General features: G+C 45.2%; 2 protein-coding genes across 3 annotated transcripts in view; one reads left to right on the top strand and one right to left on the bottom strand.

Annotated features, from left to right (window-relative positions):
• pola1 (polymerase (DNA directed), alpha 1) overlaps positions 1-8,430 on the bottom strand; it is a 44,638-nt gene extending 36,208 nt beyond the window's left edge. Inside the window, exons 1-26 of the mRNA XM_079292576.1 lie at positions 8,307-8,430; positions 7,625-7,752; positions 7,246-7,342; positions 7,086-7,163; positions 6,857-6,969; positions 6,658-6,720; positions 6,343-6,444; positions 6,105-6,246; positions 5,853-6,006; positions 5,531-5,703; positions 5,300-5,412; positions 5,065-5,178; positions 4,898-4,972; positions 4,648-4,786; positions 4,391-4,545; positions 4,203-4,287; positions 4,021-4,082; positions 3,632-3,721; positions 3,414-3,530; positions 3,157-3,332; positions 2,945-3,074; positions 2,226-2,345; positions 2,051-2,141; positions 1,845-1,972; positions 1,480-1,629; positions 520-642 (exon numbers count right to left, since the gene is read on the bottom strand). Coding sequence (XP_079148702.1) covers positions 520-642; positions 1,480-1,629; positions 1,845-1,972; positions 2,051-2,141; positions 2,226-2,345; positions 2,945-3,074; positions 3,157-3,332; positions 3,414-3,530; positions 3,632-3,721; positions 4,021-4,082; positions 4,203-4,287; positions 4,391-4,545; positions 4,648-4,786; positions 4,898-4,972; positions 5,065-5,178; positions 5,300-5,412; positions 5,531-5,703; positions 5,853-6,006; positions 6,105-6,246; positions 6,343-6,444; positions 6,658-6,720; positions 6,857-6,969; positions 7,086-7,163; positions 7,246-7,342; positions 7,625-7,752; positions 8,307-8,346 — 2,958 coding nt within the window. The 5' untranslated portion in view covers positions 8,347-8,430. The remainder of the gene's footprint in view (positions 1-519; positions 643-1,479; positions 1,630-1,844; positions 1,973-2,050; positions 2,142-2,225; positions 2,346-2,944; positions 3,075-3,156; positions 3,333-3,413; positions 3,531-3,631; positions 3,722-4,020; positions 4,083-4,202; positions 4,288-4,390; positions 4,546-4,647; positions 4,787-4,897; positions 4,973-5,064; positions 5,179-5,299; positions 5,413-5,530; positions 5,704-5,852; positions 6,007-6,104; positions 6,247-6,342; positions 6,445-6,657; positions 6,721-6,856; positions 6,970-7,085; positions 7,164-7,245; positions 7,343-7,624; positions 7,753-8,306) is intronic.
• A 1,018-nt stretch (positions 8,431-9,448) lies between these two features.
• pcyt1ba (phosphate cytidylyltransferase 1B, choline a) lies at positions 9,449-15,940 on the top strand (the record flags this gene model as incomplete). 2 transcript variants are annotated; one of them, XM_079291648.1, is made up of 8 exons in its annotated part: positions 9,449-9,541; positions 13,398-13,497; positions 13,904-14,020; positions 14,159-14,310; positions 14,967-15,045; positions 15,135-15,277; positions 15,404-15,592; positions 15,716-15,940. In XM_079291648.1, 8 exons carry the CDS (start codon positions 9,449-9,451, stop codon positions 15,938-15,940), a joined length of 1,098 nt encoding a protein of 365 aa, XP_079147774.1. The 2 variants fall into 2 exon arrangements, with proteins under 2 accessions (XP_079147774.1, XP_079147775.1); XM_079291649.1 differs by lacking the exon at positions 9,449-9,541 and adding an exon at positions 10,897-10,950.
• Between the last annotated feature and the right edge of the window lie 1,608 nt (positions 15,941-17,548).

A 17,548-nucleotide genomic window follows, 5' to 3' on the forward strand; every position in this document is an offset into this window, starting at 1 on the left:
GTTACAATACCAGATTTAGCCATATGTGTCATGCAGGACACATGTCTCTGTGCGCTGATTTATTGAGCGTGCGCCTATTTTGTTCCATGTTGAAAGAAGTCATTACACAACCGTACTTTGCATGCAGAGAGTGGAAAATACTTACACGGAGCTATTGATATCACCGGCAACACAACAGGTCTCTTATCGTGACAACATGAACTTGAGAGAATAATCATATTTGGAACAGGGAAGAGGCACAGGGTGAGGGAGGAAGAGATCGTGTTGGTGGAGAGAGAGAGAAGAGGATGACAAACGGGAGAACTGGAAGATGAGGAAGAAGCCAGAAAGAAAAAGGGAAAAGAGGAAGGAGTGGTGCACTGTGTGAAAATTGATGCAGCAGTGCCCTCTTGTGGATGAAAGTGGAAGTGGACTGGAGGATATCCTCATTATTTAATCAGTATCAAGTGTGTTTTGAATGCTCAACTTGCTTTAATAGTCTTCTGTAATAAATGTAGAACTTCTGAGGCGTTGACTCACCTCTCTGCCCTTGTATGTGACCAGCGCAGCGAGTGGCTTGGCGTAGAAGCGACTGTAGCTGAATCCCAGGCAGCCGTACATGCTGTTGGCGGTCAGCTTCAGGGCCTTCTGACGAATGTCATACTGAAGGATAGACAGACTCAAATTAGACTTTCCTTCAAAACTCAAAAAATGGTTAAGAAGTCGTCTCAAAAGGTAAGTAAAAAAAAAATGGCCGACAACGGAAAAACACCAGTGACGTGCAAGGCCACAGATGTTCTTCACCACGTGTGGTTGGATGGTTCACCTCCTACAGTTGTGGTAACCATGTCTGTTCAAATTAATCTGTGGATTTGAGTTGCACTTCGCTCAATCCAAATCGAAACGATCGCCATTTTGTCAAACGGCACCAACGCGCCGACTAAACAGCTATTTGCACGACGCTCCGTCTTCGCTAAGAGAGCAGACGATGATGTGTTGCTCACTCAAAGATATCCGTCTGCACACCAGTATTATGATGATGAATATCTGGCTGAATAATCGCGCCACTTGCTGTCGTGATTTGGATTTTTGTCCCCATACTTCAGCAAAACAATGTCTGTTAGGAGCATAATGAGCCTACAGATGGACAGAGAAGAAGTCCATTATTCTGCAGGAGTGTTTGGATGTTTGTTGATTTTTCCCCCTTAACAAAAAAATGGTCACCAGTTGTAGTATTTTTTTTTTAAGTGACATGATTTCAAACACAATCACGGGAGCTTTAAAGCCTCCGGGTGCGAGTTAAATACCTCAAAGATTGTGTATGCACAATCACTTTAAACAGCCTCAACATCAGTAGACAGTCTTATACAACTAACTTCAAACTAGAGGAAAACAATAACCTTTCAAAACAAACAAAAAGGGAGGTGAGTGTCCCCACAAACTTGAAATCATGAACAACTGTAAACACTAAACTGTGTGTGTGTGTGTGTGTGTGTGTACCTGCAGGTAGAGGTCTGGGCTGATGTCGTGCTGTTTCATCAGCTGTTTGACCTGTTTACGCCGCTCGACCAGCTTCCTGATTTCTTTGGGCAAGATTCCCATCTCCAGGTTCGTGTCTGGAATTTCGGGAATCTCCTCCGACCAATCCTCCTGTTACCATGGACACAAGAGATGGAAGTTAGCTGGAAAGTTTTCTCTGGTGGGAAGAAGAAAAAACATCTGGGGCTTACGCCTCTGTACCAGGTCATTGGGATCAATCTATACAGTAAGTCCGTTACTGTGAATAGTTTTAGATAATTCATCTGTTATTTAATCTTCTTTGTCACAAAAAAACACCAGTTTCTACAACAAACATGAACAAACACCTCATTCTTCTTCTTCTGCGTGTTGAGAGCCTCCCTCTGTACGGTGGTGAAGCAGATGTTGAACTCCTGGATGATGGAGGGATACAGGCTGTTGAAGTCAAGCAGCAGCACAAACTTGTCGTAGAAGCCTGCAGAGAGAAAGGGAGGCTATAGAAACGTGCACACAGACAGAAAAACCAGACTTCAAACTGAGAACACGGACGTACCAACTTTAGGATCCAGCACCAGACCTCCAGCGTAGGCGGCCTTCTTCTTCCGCTTGCCTTTCCCCGCATCCACATCGTCCTCTCCCTCGACCTGCGACGAAGAGAAAAAGAAGGAGCGTGAGACATTTGTCACATGACCGTACGTCACGAGAGAATAAGCCGCGTATGGCTTTACCGTTTCCAGCTGGGTCTTCTTGAAGGAGGGTTTGTCGGGGACGATGTAGTTTTTGTCGTGGAAGGCGTGAAGCAACAGGAACTCGTTCCTCTCGGAGCGACCGCCCATCAGAGTACGAGACTGCAGACGAAGCAGGAGGCAAATAAACCAGAGGTTAAATATAACCGGGGCCAGCCTGGAGGCTCAGTGGTGAGGACATCTTTATGTCCCATTGTAAGTGAAGTTCAAAACGCCATCTCACCCCCACTGTATTGTATGTTAACGTGTGTACTTGCATAAACACACTCGCTGAACATTATACGCCGGCTCTAAACTTTGACAAAGGCGTATTTAAAGATTTTTCTCTTCAAAAAAAAGCAAGCTTTGCTTTTGTCTGCAAACCGTTTTGTTTCCGACTTAAATTTTCTGTATTTTGAGTTGTGCAATAAGCGAGAAGAACTGCTGCCAGGGATTCAAAAACCTCAATGATTGTCCATGCTATGTGTTTATTATTATTATCATTGAAATACTGTTGGTGGAGAGCCAGATGCATTTTAAGTGCGTCAAGTTATTTGGATGTCGATATAATGACATTTAGCATGTTGTGGAGTGACGGCAGTTTTAATTGTAATCTGCGCTTCCTGTTTGAGCTCAGTAACAAGTGTCGACGACGGCTTTGCTGTGACATGTACTGTTTGTTCGTGTTGCAGCTGTGGGCGACTTGTTTAACGAAGTGTTACCATGACGTTGCCAGCGATGTTGGTGATCTGCAGGGCCAGCGGCAGCACGTTGAGCTCACACATGAGCTGGAGGATCAGCTTAGCGTCTGTCCAGGTCAACTCCAACAGGTAGAGCAGGTGAGGAGAGTCACTGATACAAAAACACACACACACACATTTTAGGATACACAGCTTGATTTGGTTTGAATCTTTCCTGTTGAGGGCGTACGGACCTGTAGAGGTCCTTGATGTTCTCCTGAGGGACCGTCACTCTCTCCATCTTCAACACCTGTGTAGCCAGTTCAGTCAGGTGATAACTTTTACAGCGAATCAGCTCCTTGGCCGAGATCTCCACGTCGCACACCAGACGGCCGCAGGTTGCGCTCTTCTCTGCAAAGGCACCGCGACCCTGCAACAGCGTACAGTGATGTACAATATGGTATCGAAATATAAATACATATATATTGCTCTGGATTTTTCTTCTTCTTACCCCTAGTTTGGGCATATTAGACCTCCTGAGGCGTCCGATCTTAGACCAGTGGGGAACCTTGCACACGCTGATCCTCTGCAGAATCACCTCCAGGTCAAAACCAAAGATGTCGTGACCCTGCAGGAGAAGAAGGATTAGCATACTCATTTTTCACCGCGATGAAACACTGCGCCGTCATCTGAAACTGTATACAATCCATGCAAACATCTTGAACTCACCACCAGCACATCAGGGTCGATTTTGTGCATCTTGGCCAGGAAGAAGCCCAGCAGAGTCCGCTCCGTAGCGGCGATCTCCACTTTACCGTTCTATCAGCAGAGGGTCATTTACAATGAAGAAAACATAGAGGCCAATATATACTCTCCATCAATTTAAATGGAAACCACTTATTGTATAAATGAAAGCAAACTACCATTCCGCAAAGTACTGTAGAAAATGAATTATAAATAATCAGGTTTACTCTATTGCTCGTAGTCCTTTGCCAGCAATTTTCTACCCCCGCTACGTCTGTAAATATGTAAACCACGGATCTTTCTGCCAGTTATAAAACACACTCTTTTCCTGTTTCTAGCACCAAGCTGAGCTCCGTAGCCTCGTGGACACTCACCTTCTTCCTCACAGCGTCTTGGAAGTCGTAGGGGAAGATGCAGTCAGCCGGTTTACTGATGACTGCAAAAAGACAAAAAAGAATATAATAACAGTTCCAAAACGTTTAGCATTTTTACCGCTCTCTCAGATTTCTACTTGTTACTTGAGCGTTCAAATTTTCAGTGAGTTTAAATAACGTACCACAAAAATGGGTCTGGTACGGAGGTTGAGGTGGAGCTTTGGCCATGTGGAACTGATAGTGGACTAGTGCAGCCAGGGACACGATCTGCAGTGGAACAATTACATCATCAGGCCGTTGCTCTCTGAGGATCTCAGCTTTTGTCTGAGCACACCGTAAAATAACACAAACTCCTCCTCTTCATTCTGACCTCGTTGTGGTGCGTCTTGGGGTTCTGGATGGTCTTGAGGCTGATGGACATGACGGTGATGGGCGGAGGAGACAGGTCTCTGACCACAGTGACCAGGTCACTCCTCAGGGCCAGAGCCTCCACCTTACTCCAGCTGACCGGCTGGCCGATCAGCTCTAACACAGACAGAGTGGGCGCACGTGCATTTTCAACACATAGAATGAATTGTACAAACACAGATCAAGTTAAACTAAATGAAAGTCAAAACCCCTCCTTACGTGGTGTCTTGATGTCCAGCCAGCAAGGCCCTTTAATCTTCCTGCTGAGGAGGAAGTGCTCCAGGCTGGAAGTGTTGGTTCCAAAAATGTGGGAAAAGGTTGCCCCCTTAAGGCCTGAAGGCAGTGCAGGGAACTCAGCCTAAAAAAAACAAACAATATTTACCACATAGACAAATAGCTCATCATCGATAATCACACAGGCCTGGACCAGTGCTACGTAACATCTAGTACGGTGTGCACATCCACTCACTGAATATCGGACTTCCAGGTACTCGCTCTGAGTGGACACATCAGGAATTTCAAAAGCGTAGCTCTTCTCCACTTTCTGCAAGAGAAAAACAAAAAGCGCCGGTTAAAGCGTGACAAAAGAAAAATGCCACTCGTGCTGGTCAGTCCGTAACCACGGTCGGCACCAACCTTGGACTTGAACTTCATGATCCTGAACTTCTCTGAGAGTTCGTTGAACTCCTGGTAGACGTCCATCATTCCTACGGGAGTGTCCGTCACCTCCCCCGTCTTGGGGTTCACTTTCTGTTCATGGAAAACAGCCAATAAAAGTATGAAGGTGGGGAGAGAACTGGTTGTTTCCTAAAATCCTGCACTCTCGTTTCCCTGATATACGGGCAGTAATGTGACCGAGCGGGAAACTTACATGTTCGCGAGGCAGGAAGTACATGGTCCGCTCGATGTTCCTGACAGTGACGCAGCAGCTCACATGAGACTCCGCAGACTCAATCCACACTTTCCCAAACAGGTACACCACACCTAGGCGAGAGAGGAGTTCAAATACCGGGATGTGATCTACAGATCTGAACAGGATCTTTGGATTATGGAATAACACAGCTCAACTATATATTCACTCACAGTCAGGAGCACGCCTTACCTGGTTGGCTGTAGGGGTCTTCAAAGGCGTCCAACCAATAGAAGCGGAACACCTGCTCCCCGTCTGCTCCCTCCACCAGCGGGAGTTGGCTGGAGTCCACCTGGATCTCCGCTGGAGCCTCGCCGACTCCTCCTTCCTCCTCTTGTCCCCACGAGCTTCCGATCCTGCCGGACCTGGACAGCGAGAGGAAGACGCTACAGCTGAAGCTCGTGTTTCGCATTTTTGAAGGTCCTTACATGTACGGTATTTAGAGAATGAGCCGGAAAAAAGAACTGTGTTTCTTTTAAAAAGAAGAAGCGAACAAAGCAGATAAAATGCTTACAATAAGACCGGGTCCTCAGGCTCTGCTTTGGGCTCCACTTTAACTGCCGCCGCCGCCGCTTTAGGTGAAGGCTCTGCATTGTCTTTAAGTGCAGGCGTCTCCTCCACGAGCCCGACCTCCATCGGCTCATCGAAGTCCACGCCATCAAACGCCACTGAGAACACATTTTAATGAAAGGCAAGTTTATAATTGTTGCTAGAAGCAAGAAAAAAAGGGGCCAATGGCTAGCAGAGCTGTGTCAGTGTTTCTAACCTTCCTCTTCCTCCAGCGCCCCCACCTTCGCCTTCTGCTTCTCTACAGGAGGAGCGGGTGCGGAGGCTGATGACCCGGGGGTCGGGTCAGACGGTGGTGGCCTGATAACTTTGGCCTTAAACCCCGTAGCGGAAGGTGACTCCTGGTGTTACAGAAGGGACATACAACAGTTTACAATTATTGAACTCAAACTGTATAATTTGTCCGGTGACGTGGTTTACGGTAGTTTAAAGCACACCTTTGGCATCTGAGGTTTGATCGAAAAGGGATTCATGGGTGATCCCAGAGACTTCTTTTTCTTCAGCGTGACCACCGGCGGAAGAGTCAGAAGAGTCGGTTTCTGGGAAGACAAGAGGGAGGAAGAGATTTTAAAAGCAGATACCACAACATATCAGATTGGGGATGGACAATGAAGAGGTGGAGAAGTTGGATATGAAGACGGCTGAGTGAGAAGCTAGCCAAAACCACATTAACTGGCTGTAAAATTACTAAAAAAGATCACAGGTTTAATTCTTGTAACAGCAGTTCTGCGCTGTCTAGATATGGTACCCACCTCAGAGTGCAGGTCCTGCAAGATGTCTCCTAACAGGTCATCTTTGGACAGATCCACGTCTTTCTGTAAGACACAAAAATGATGTGTATGCTCAATGCAACAGCAGACAAAGAGTGGCGAACATGTGTTTTATTGTAAGTTAAAATCCGCACAGAGCACAGTTAGGGACATGAAAACAACGATGTCAGCAGAAACACACCTCAGCAGGCCTCTTGACATTACTGTTCATGAAGAGGCTCTTGATGGTGTTGGGCTTCGCTACGGCAGACTTCTTCACATTTTTCTTCGAGTCTGTTCTTTTAGCACCCTTTCCTGCAAACACAAACAAAACACATTCACCGTTTGTACAAAACACATTCACTGTACATTGCCCCACACTCACAATACACAGACATCGTGTTACAACGCAATACTGTATGAGCGTTTACCTTTTTTGCTTTCAACTACATCATCGTCCAGATCATCGTCAAAGATTTCTCTGCCATCCTCCACATATCCAGTTCCATCTGAGAGGAGAGAGACGTTTACCTTTGGACCTCACCATCGCACATATTCCCACAGTGGATACAGCCGGAGACTCAGACTCACCATCGTCAATGATCCAGTCGTCCTCTTGTCTGTCTCGTACCATCTTCGAGTACTGCTGCTCGTCCACCTCCTCATACACACTTGTAAACTCTTCCACCTATAAATACCACACAGTATGTATAACTAAATAATACATAGAAATAATCAGCCCTATGTTTAAAATGTTCATTTTATTATCATTTCATCTGGTGATTATTCTTTCAATTGATCTATAATTTACTCTGTAAGATTTCCAAAAATAGAGAATAATGTTCGATGATGAGGCTCTGAGACATACTGTTAATATTAGGGGGAAAAAAACATTAACCGGTGACACACACAGAGTTGAACCATATGATGACACTCTGGTGGTGTAATATCCACGGTCATGCACCCTCACCTCATATTTGATCTTCTCCCCGAGCTTGGCTTTCTTAAGCTGCTCCAGTGCAGACTTCCTTCCCACCTTCTCTCGCTTCTCCCGTTTGGAGCGAGACCTCGCCAGACCGCAGGGATCGCCCCCATCGTCTGCGGAGAGAGGATATGGCGATGAAGAAGCAGGTATGAACATGACGTGTCTGATTTTCAGATTTTCTGATTTTCAGATCTGAACCCCCCCCCCCCAAAAAAATAAATAATACTCCTATAGTGTCACGCTCACAGGGAGTGTTTTGAGGACAATTGGCTCCGACTTCTGCTCTTTAAACACGAAAACACTACTTGGTGGCACTCTGGTAACTCATTTTTTTCGTTCACGAGTAGCTATATCTTACACACAGCGCCAGAAAAGCTGCAGTAGAGACAAAGTAAGGTCTGAAAATGACAACAGCGCACTAGAGTCAACGTTAGCTAACATTAGCCATGTCTACTATCCTCTCTTAAGCATGAGCACTACACTCATATGTCAAATGTTTACTTTAACTGGTTGCTGCATTTTAATACACAGTGTCAATGGCCTAAGCGTGTCCCTTGTTGTAGATTGATAGTGTAAGCTAGCTAACGTGCTAGCTATCTTCTCTACTTTCTCTGTGCAAGTCCCGCTACAGTCCGCGAGCGAGAAACGTGAAAGAAACAAAACTCACCGCCGTCCACGTCTTTCTCTGGGTTCGATACTGGAGCCATGACTTACACTTTTGTAGCCTTTAACGTTTTTGCTCAGTGACAGCTGCACAACACAACAACAGGACAGTCCGCCCGCCAAATCGGATTCCCGGGGAAAGTCATATGTAGGAAGTGACGTCACATTCGCTGTCAGCCAATAAAAAGAAGCGCTGTCTCCAGTGCTGTCCGCACGGTGGCAGTGTTGTTCAACTTTCTCTTTCGCTCCACAGGGTCTGGACCACAAACAAAAGTACAGTGTTTATTCAGTTTGTGAGACATGTTTACTCTAAAGACACTGAAATACATTTATCTGACATAAATTAAAGATTTTACCTGCAAAGATAAAACATAATTCAGTGAGCAACTCTAATTTTAAATGCCAAGATTACACGTTTAAAAATAACAACCTATTAATATTTGCAATAAATGTAAAGCCCATAGACATCACACATATCAGACACAATTGTATGGCCTATATGCGATTTGGCATGCAGAGAGTTAACAAAGTCAATATAATTAATCAATATAATAGTCCATATGGGTAAGTATTGCCTCAGGCTCCAAGTAAATTCATGGTGGTTGCATTTTATAAGCACTAACATACAACCGTGTCCTTAAATTAGGATTAGACTGTTAGTCTCCCTGTTCTTGGTAAATCAATGGTCATCCCTGTTTATCCCAATGAGGCTCATTTCCATGGCGACCAGACGGGACTTTGTGGGGCACAATGGGCTCCTGTCCCAGATTTGGGGCCACAGAGACAGAATGCGTCCAACAATGAAAACACAAAGCGTGTTTTGTCCTTCCTCCCCACAGCCTATTTTACACCATAGGCTACAGTATGGTGGGTTTATGGCCACTTTATCATGTTACTTCAGTGGCTAAACAAAACGTGTGTGTATTTTAAATAGTATATTTGTGTACAGTACTGTCTACTTGTGGGTTAACATTTGTTGTTGCCCTTACGTTTAGGCTATAACCATGTTTTATCATTTTTGTTTTGTAAAACAAAAATGCTGTGCTGGATAAAGGGACCAAAGAGAAACCAGACAGACGAGCAAGCGGTAAACAAATTATTTACTTTAGACTTACATCATTTTATTTTTTTTGTTTTTTGGACACCATGGTGAAACAGCGACGCAGCGACGCAGACAGCAGAGCGCATTCCGGTTGCGCAGCTGTTGCGCGTCTTTGTTGCAGAAGAGCACCACTAAAGGTAAGGACGCATGAAAGTTTCGGTTTTAATCAGTTATGCAAGTCCAGCCGCAAACGGCAACCGGGATGCTTTCCAAGTAGGCTGCCCTGTGGGGGGGAAAGGGAAAACAAGCTGAGTGAGTGTAGTCTGAAGCTGCTAATGACACCCTATTTTAATATGCCAAATAGAAAATAGACGATTGTATAGTGTGACAAGCAGAGCAGACCATTCACAGATGGGTGACTGTGATGGCTAAAACGGCAGCTTCCACTGGATCCAGCAGGAGACTTTGAACGTGCTAAATCTTAAGCTTAACAATATATAATAAGGTCACTAATATGGTTGGCCTATCACTGACATTGTAGATGCTTTTTGATTGAATTGTTTTTCTTCCAACTATAATAATGATCCCCTATTAGATCCATTTGAAAGCTAAGCCTTATAGAAAGGGAACTTTCATAACAATAGTTTCTTAATTTCTTTCTAATCTCTTGGAAACTTGATTGCCCACAAGTGAATAAATAAGCAGTGATACTCAGTATCATCTCACTGATGGTGCTATGGACCACTCCACCAATCCTCCCTGCTTATAGACTGCTGTATCTTCTCCCTGATTGGTCCTTTCTTGGAGCTCTCTCCTCTTTTTCCGTCGCCATGGCGAGAGCTCCCCGGCTCTGCGTACGAAGATCGTTTATTGAAACAGTGACTCACTCACACAATAATCCTGGACAGATAAATACTGTTCATGTATTTCTGCTTACATGCCTCATTTCTGCACTGAAGTGATCATATTCCCACAGTTACACATACATGATTGATGACTGACTCCACATCAAGTGTATTGAATGTGTCACTTCCACATAATTCCACATAATTCACATTCCGCAATGATAGCATTTTAACAACAAGGCAATCGATTATAGGGGTCTCCATCCCTTGTTTTTGCACAGCCATTAGTCTTACTGAACATCTGTTTGATGCCAGATGTGCCTGTATATTTCTGACACAAATGCAATGCCTCTATGGGTTGATTGAATGCTAAGCAGCCGTTAGAGAGTAGCACAATTTATACAATACCCTCATGAACCTCGGATGCTGACTCTATTTGCAAGAGCATCAAATTGAGAGCAACGCTCGTCCCTTTTGTGGTACCGAGAAAAAGCTGCAGAGTGAGACCTCTTCACTGCCTCCCCCCTTCTCTCTGCAGCAGGGGATCAGAGGGGTGGAGGAGGAGTAGAGGGGAGGACAGACAGAGAGGCAGAGCAGGGAGTGGGCGGGGAAACAGAGGAAGGAGAAAGAGACAGAGTGGTGAGGAGAGAAGGCAGCCTCTCACTGATGCTGAGTCACATTACAGAGGGACCACAGCCGCATCCCATGAGTCTTTGGGAATCATGGAGGAGCTTGAGCACACCTGCCCCCATCCCCGGACGGTAGGGCATTTTGGATGTGTGCGTTTTCTTGCGTGTTCATGTCTTGCAGTGTGTGTGTGTGTGTGAGTGTGTGACAGGGAGGGAGAGGAAGACAAAGGGTCCTGCTTCCTCCCCTGTTACGAAACAGATCCCCTATAGCATCATGAGGCTATGCTCAGAATGCTGAGTGGACAGAGTGTGAGTGTGGTCAAAGAAGGAGGGGGGGATTTACACAATGGACCAAACAGCATGAATGACCTGCTGGAGGGGACATTGCGGCAGTTAGGAGAGCCTCTGGTATCTGGATACTCTCTTCTTCTTGAGTGTAATTCCTGGCATTACTGTCTGTGTCCTCCAAATGGCCCATCGTTGCCTTTTACTCTCCTCTGTCTTCACTCCAACCGTTTCTATTCTTGTGAAGCTGTCTGATCTTCACTGCCGGTGTTTTCTCTTGCCCTCTATCCCTGTGGGGTTTTTTTTGGGCCTTTCCCCCCCCCCCCTGCTTTAATCCTTCTCATGCCAGATGTTCTTTGCTCGTGCCAGAGTGGGCTTTTTCTGTGCACGCTCACGCCGCTCACCCTGATAGGCCCGTGAGCCCCTGGTCAGCAGGTTTAAAGCTTTGCCATCTGCTGAGGGTTTGTACGCCACCTCTCTCTGTTCTCACAGTGCCCAGGGAATCATGGGAGACGAGGGTGCTCCCTGTCTCCACAACCTCTCCGCTGCTTCTTTTTGTTGTTGTTGTTGTAGCTCAGATGGCTAGCATTGAGGTCTGATACCTCTCTCATGGAAACGGAGAGAGGAATTGAAACATTTAACATGACTGGACAAAACGTTCAAAGGAAATGGGACGCACAAACCAAATAAAAGGAGTCTCACATCAATGGCAATGTTAAAAACGAATACCTCCTTTATTTTCCTCTTGTAGATGTAACTCTTGACCTGCTTATGTGTTACCTGCTTTCATATATGCTGTTAGTTAGCGTGCACGACAATTAAAATCCACTTCTCCACGTCAAATAGCCTGACCTGTTAGTTGCTGCACACAGCTCTGATTTGTAAGCGATACATAGAATGAAGTGAAAGTGAAATGGCAGTGCATCGGCCGTAGAGCACGTTGTGATCGAAAAACACAGAAATTGGTCAAACAAAAATGAGTGTAAGGCGTCATTATTAAACCAAAATAGGAAATATGATGTGTTTTGTATCTTATATGGGTTATGTGTGAACATCATCATTTTGTTTGCCAAAAAGTAGTTCACACTCAGAGAAACGGTACAATGTTATCCTAAATATTGATGGCTTCAGTCAGACATGATGGGGGGGGGGGGTGGAGGGGACAGACCCCAAATACGGTCAAACTTCTTGTTAGACTTCAATCAATCACATAAACAAAGTAAATATTTTAGTTTTATAGCTTTTGTCATTTTTTTGTTGTGGACCTCTGCAAAGCGTCGTCAGTTCAAAATATATATTTTTTTATCAGCAATTCTTTAAAAAATTGGAAATTTCGTGCAGCATCAAGATTAAAAGTCACAACATCTCAGTATAACGTCTAGCTGTTATTTGAATAACCTTCGCATTAAGAAAGCTTCATTTTTTTAAAGCAAATCCACCCGTTAAGTGTCACTCTTACTGTGTACTTAGTGCACTGTTATTTGAAACCGCCGGTGTGATATTTGACTGTCCTTGTCTGCGTCCGTGGAACATGTCATGCCAGACTGTTCAAGGATATGTTGACGTCAGCTGCCTGCGTTTTCCACAGAGGCCGAATGTATTTCCATTTTTTTTTTGTCATCCTCCGCTCACACTCCCACAGCTTTCTGCTCTGTGCAGACTCTGATTATAATTTATTGGCGTGAATGATATTCAGTACATACTCCCTGTAGTCAACAGATGGCATACAAAGACTCACACACACTTTGACCTTGATGTAGCTGTGACAAATTGTCCTTGTTTGTCTTTGTTTCCATTTCCCACTGTCTATTTATTCTTTCTTTACCTGCTGAATTTAAATGTATTTTATTTGAAAATGATAATTGTTTTCTTCCTGTCCACTGGAAGTCTGCTGCCTCTCGCATCTTATTCTTCCCTTTGAATTTGAGCTAATTCCTGAGAGGCCTTTCTGCAGCAGACCAATAGCCCTGCCCTTGATTTCTGCCACATGTTAACACACATAGGCTCCACATGCAGAAGTAAATGTCTGCTCACACACACACACACACACACACACACACACAGAGCGATCAATAACACTGAGTGCAAGGCTGTCTGTCTCTCGATCCATTGTCCCAATGTGGAGCAGGTCAATACCTTAATGGAGGTTACTGTAACAGGAATGAGCATGGAAACAGGGTGATACCGTGAACTTGAAGGGATGGGGGTGTTTCAGATGAACTTCAGTCTCCTACGTTCATCCGTCCTCCAAAACAAAACATTTGTACCCAGTCTCTTCCTCCTCTCATTCTCAGACTCTGACTAAGCCCGCCATCTTTGCCAGGGAGACCAGTTGTGATTGCCGCGCCCCTCACGAGAAGCTCACCATCGCTCAGGCCCGCAGAGGCACCCCAGGTACAGTCGACCTCCTCCGGCTCACTTCCTACTCTCATTCATTTCCATTACTATTACTACTGCTACATGTTCTACTATCATACTGCAATGTTACTATGTTACTAACTACTTCTGCTACTGTGTCAACTACTTCCTCTGAAGCTCCTCCTACTAACAACTACTGCTACAACTGCTGGTGCTACTCCTTTAGTATCACTATCACCAAAACTACTATCACCAATGACATACGAGTGATGCTAAAGTTACTGCGACTTTTTCTAATATCATACTGTACTACAACTACTACTGCTGTTGGTATCGGTACAGTGTCACCATCATCACTGTTGGTACAGTGTCGCCGCCATCACTCTCCTCTCACTGATACTGCAGTATCGGTGATGATACATGTGTTGCTGTGTGCTTTCAGTGGACCGGCCGGTCAGAGTCTACGCAGATGGCATCTTTGACCTGTTCCACTCTGGGCACGCTCGCGCTCTCATGCAGGCCAAGAACCTCTTTCCCAACACCTACCTTATAGTAGGAGGTAGGCCACACACACACACACACACACTAAGAATCCACTGCTCAAAATAACACAGACAGAGTTGTCTGATTGGGAACTTCCGTGCTTCTGTGTTTTTTTAACGTTTTGTGTGCTTTCCCTCCCATGTGCTTGGAACAGTGTGCAGTGATGAGCTGACCCATAAGTACAAGGGTTTCACAGTCATGACGGAGATTGAGCGTTACGAAGCGTTGAGACACTGCCGCTACGTCGACGAGGTTTTGAGAGACGCACCCTGGACTCTGACACCGGAGTTCCTGGAGAAACACAAGGTGTGTGGCTGTTTGCAGTACCTGAGGGTCAAACTGTGCATGAAGCACATCCAGGGGCTGTAACCACATCCTAAGGCCACAAGTAGCTCCTAACTGAGGTTGGAGGAACACCTGCAAAATAAGAGGCGTGTCATTTCGAACTTTAGAACTCCCCAGAGTCATTTACAGAACCTTTAAGCGCTAAAAGAGATGTTATAGGCTGTCCAGAAGTCACTAATACCTGGTTACCATGAGTCGGAGGCTGCAGGTGATGTAGTATTTTAGAAAATAATACAACAATGAGAAACGTTTCAAGCATATTGTAGAGGAAGGCGAGTTATTAAGAATCAATCAGCTCACCAACAACTCAAAACAACACTGGGGGATGAAAGTTTGCACAACTGTCCGCCGCTTGGACACTGGAACAATGGAGTTGTCAGTGTGCCGATAAAAGATCTCACTTGTGTGTTAGTTATTCAAACCCAAAATGATAAATACATAAAGCGGCTTTCATCGCCATCAACATATCGGCTAAATATAGAAGTATAAGTTGCACTCTGTTCTTTGTGATAAGCTCGTAAGAGGAAGCTCTTTTAGAGCCTTACACGAGAACCCCTGCTAAGATGGGACACTTTAAATATGTATATTTTGCAAAACTGTATGTTTATGTTCCTCAGATCGATTTTGTGGCTCACGATGACATCCCCTACTCCTCAGCAGGGAGTGAAGACGTTTATAAACACATCAAGGAGGCAGGTCAGTGTGTGATGACAGGACGATAAATACAAATACATGTCGGGCAGTTTTCAAATTCTCTGTGTCCTTTTTTTCCGCGTGTCTTCCAGGGATGTTTGTGCCCACACAACGGACAGAAGGAATCTCCACTTCTGAATTGATCACCAGAATTGTCAGAGACTACGACGTCTACGCACGGCGCAACCTCCAACGTGGCTACACGGCCAAGGAGCTCAACGTCAGCTACATCAACGTAAGAGCGTGATCCTACAGGTCACCGCCATTGCTACAATGGAAGACATCCCTGTGGATGTGTGGACGTGTGCTCACTTGTAACACTGAGCTTAATTGGCTTTTCCTCGACATTGAATCCCCTCAGGAGAAGAAGTACCGGCTGCAGAACCAAGTGGACCGGATGAAGGAGAAGGTCCGCACGGTCGAGGAGAAGAGCAAACACTTTGTTTACCGCGTGGAGGAGAAGAGCCACGACCTCATTCAGAAGTGGGAAGAGAAATCCAGAGAGTTCATCGGCAACTTCCTAGAACTGTTTGGACCTGATGGGACTTGGGTAAGTAACACTTCATGTAACCGTCATTATAATCACTGTCTTCATCGCCACTGGATTACTTATTGTCATTGACCTTTGTGCCGTGTGCGCGCTAACGTTCGCTCTCTTTCTCTCCCTGAACAGAAACAGGTGTTCCAGGAGCGCAGTGGACGGATGCTGTCCTACGCCCTGTCCCCCCGAGAGTCGCCCTGCAACAGTCCTCCCCGAGAACTGTCCCCCCTGCGCTCTCCCTCACCCCCGTCTCCCCCCGCCCGCTGGCACAATGCACGGCCCTCGCCCCCAACCTCCCCCAAAGGCGCATCGGCCTCTCTAAGCAGCATGAGTGAAGGTGATGAAGATGAGAAGTAAACGTTTGTTGAACACACACACACACACACGCGCACTTCACTCACAGTACACTGCCTGAGAACTGCTCACACACAAACACAACACAAAACACCGGCTGGATACTGGAACAGTTATCCTTAAGGGAGTTGCTGAAATGCAAGGCAGACGAGGATCATGGGAAATGAAGTTCTCTGCTGCGGAAGCTAAGAAGCCATCACTGTCTCAGCTGTGTGGGCAACCAAGCAGACAGACGAAAGACAAGGGAAGAAGAGGATTGACGAACAGTGTCGCATATCGTAAGAAGGTCCAGAATGCTTTGCAGCATCTTTCAGAGGATTTGCTTTGGATTTGTCCAGTGCTGATATAGAGACTGTCCAACAGCCTGACCATAATATCACCTCATTGTTTTTTGTCCTTTTTCTGTCTACCGTACTTTAGCTTTTGTTTTTTTTTAAGATGCAAAGATTTCGTGTAACTTCTGTGACCACCAGATGTGAATAGGCACAAAGTTACAGAACATTGTGTGTGTGTGATGTTCAGCGCAACAGCTCATGTGAACAGACAGGAACTGGATTCATTCCTACACCGAGTCACTTCGTGCTTGTTGAACGGAGCATTGTGAATTCAAGAAAAGACACACCGCACACCGTAGATTAGCAGAAGTGAAGTTGGCACATTTTAGGACAAATGGTTGGCAACTTATGTTAAATAAGTGATCCACAATCATTGAGTCACTTGTTCCCACGCTACTGTTGTGACCACAGCTTAACACGAATCCCTCAGAAAACCATAAGGAATTAAAACCAGCCTGTGGGAACAGCAGCCTGCATGATCCTGAAACGCATCCAAAGCAGCTCCAGTGAAAGACAAATGAATCACCTCGGTTGTACAGCTTTGTTTGAAATCAAGCAATATAATCCTAGTTGTAAAGTTCATATGAAAAAAAAAACTACATTTTTAAATGAATATGGAAACAAGGTCTGTCATAGAATTAGACACTAAAACAAGCCCCTTCAGACTCGAGTCTTGGACTGCGCCTATTGATTGTGATGAGACAGAAAAAAGCCTTTTATTAAGCTTCTTGAATGTAAAGTGAGTCTTTGAGACCACAACCTACAGTAGAGTCAATGTAACCACTCTGAGTTCTAGTCACATCGTGCGATACAACACACACAGATCCTTCATCGTCGCAGTCATTCAGTAGGCCACACAGACGTCTAATCCATAGGTATAGAAAGCATTTGTGGATTTTCAGCGTTAATAAAGCCATGTATTTTTTTGAGAGTTTGCCATGTGTTGTCGATCGACCTTTAGCAGACATTCTTGCTCTTTTGTAATTTGATGTCAGCTGTCAATCAAACCCCGGAAAACTTGGAGATGCAGCCTTTCTCTAGGACTCGGATGATACTTGAAATAAACAATAATTGAAGCCCTCCAGGTGAACTGTCAGCTCCTCAAAAGCCGGATCATCAGCCGAATGTTTTATTTGACATTATTGGAAATGTAATGTTATAACGTTTCTTTGCTCAGGTCTGCTCACTCATGCCAGGCCGGCGCAGACCTCTCTTCCACCCCAACAATACAATTAATACCCTAATGCAATGTAGAGACCTAAATGTCCTGTACGCA

This window comes from Melanostigma gelatinosum (genome assembly GCF_949748355.1).
Source record: "Melanostigma gelatinosum genome assembly, chromosome: 20".
Classification (NCBI taxonomy): Eukaryota; Metazoa; Chordata; class Actinopteri; order Perciformes; family Zoarcidae; genus Melanostigma; species Melanostigma gelatinosum.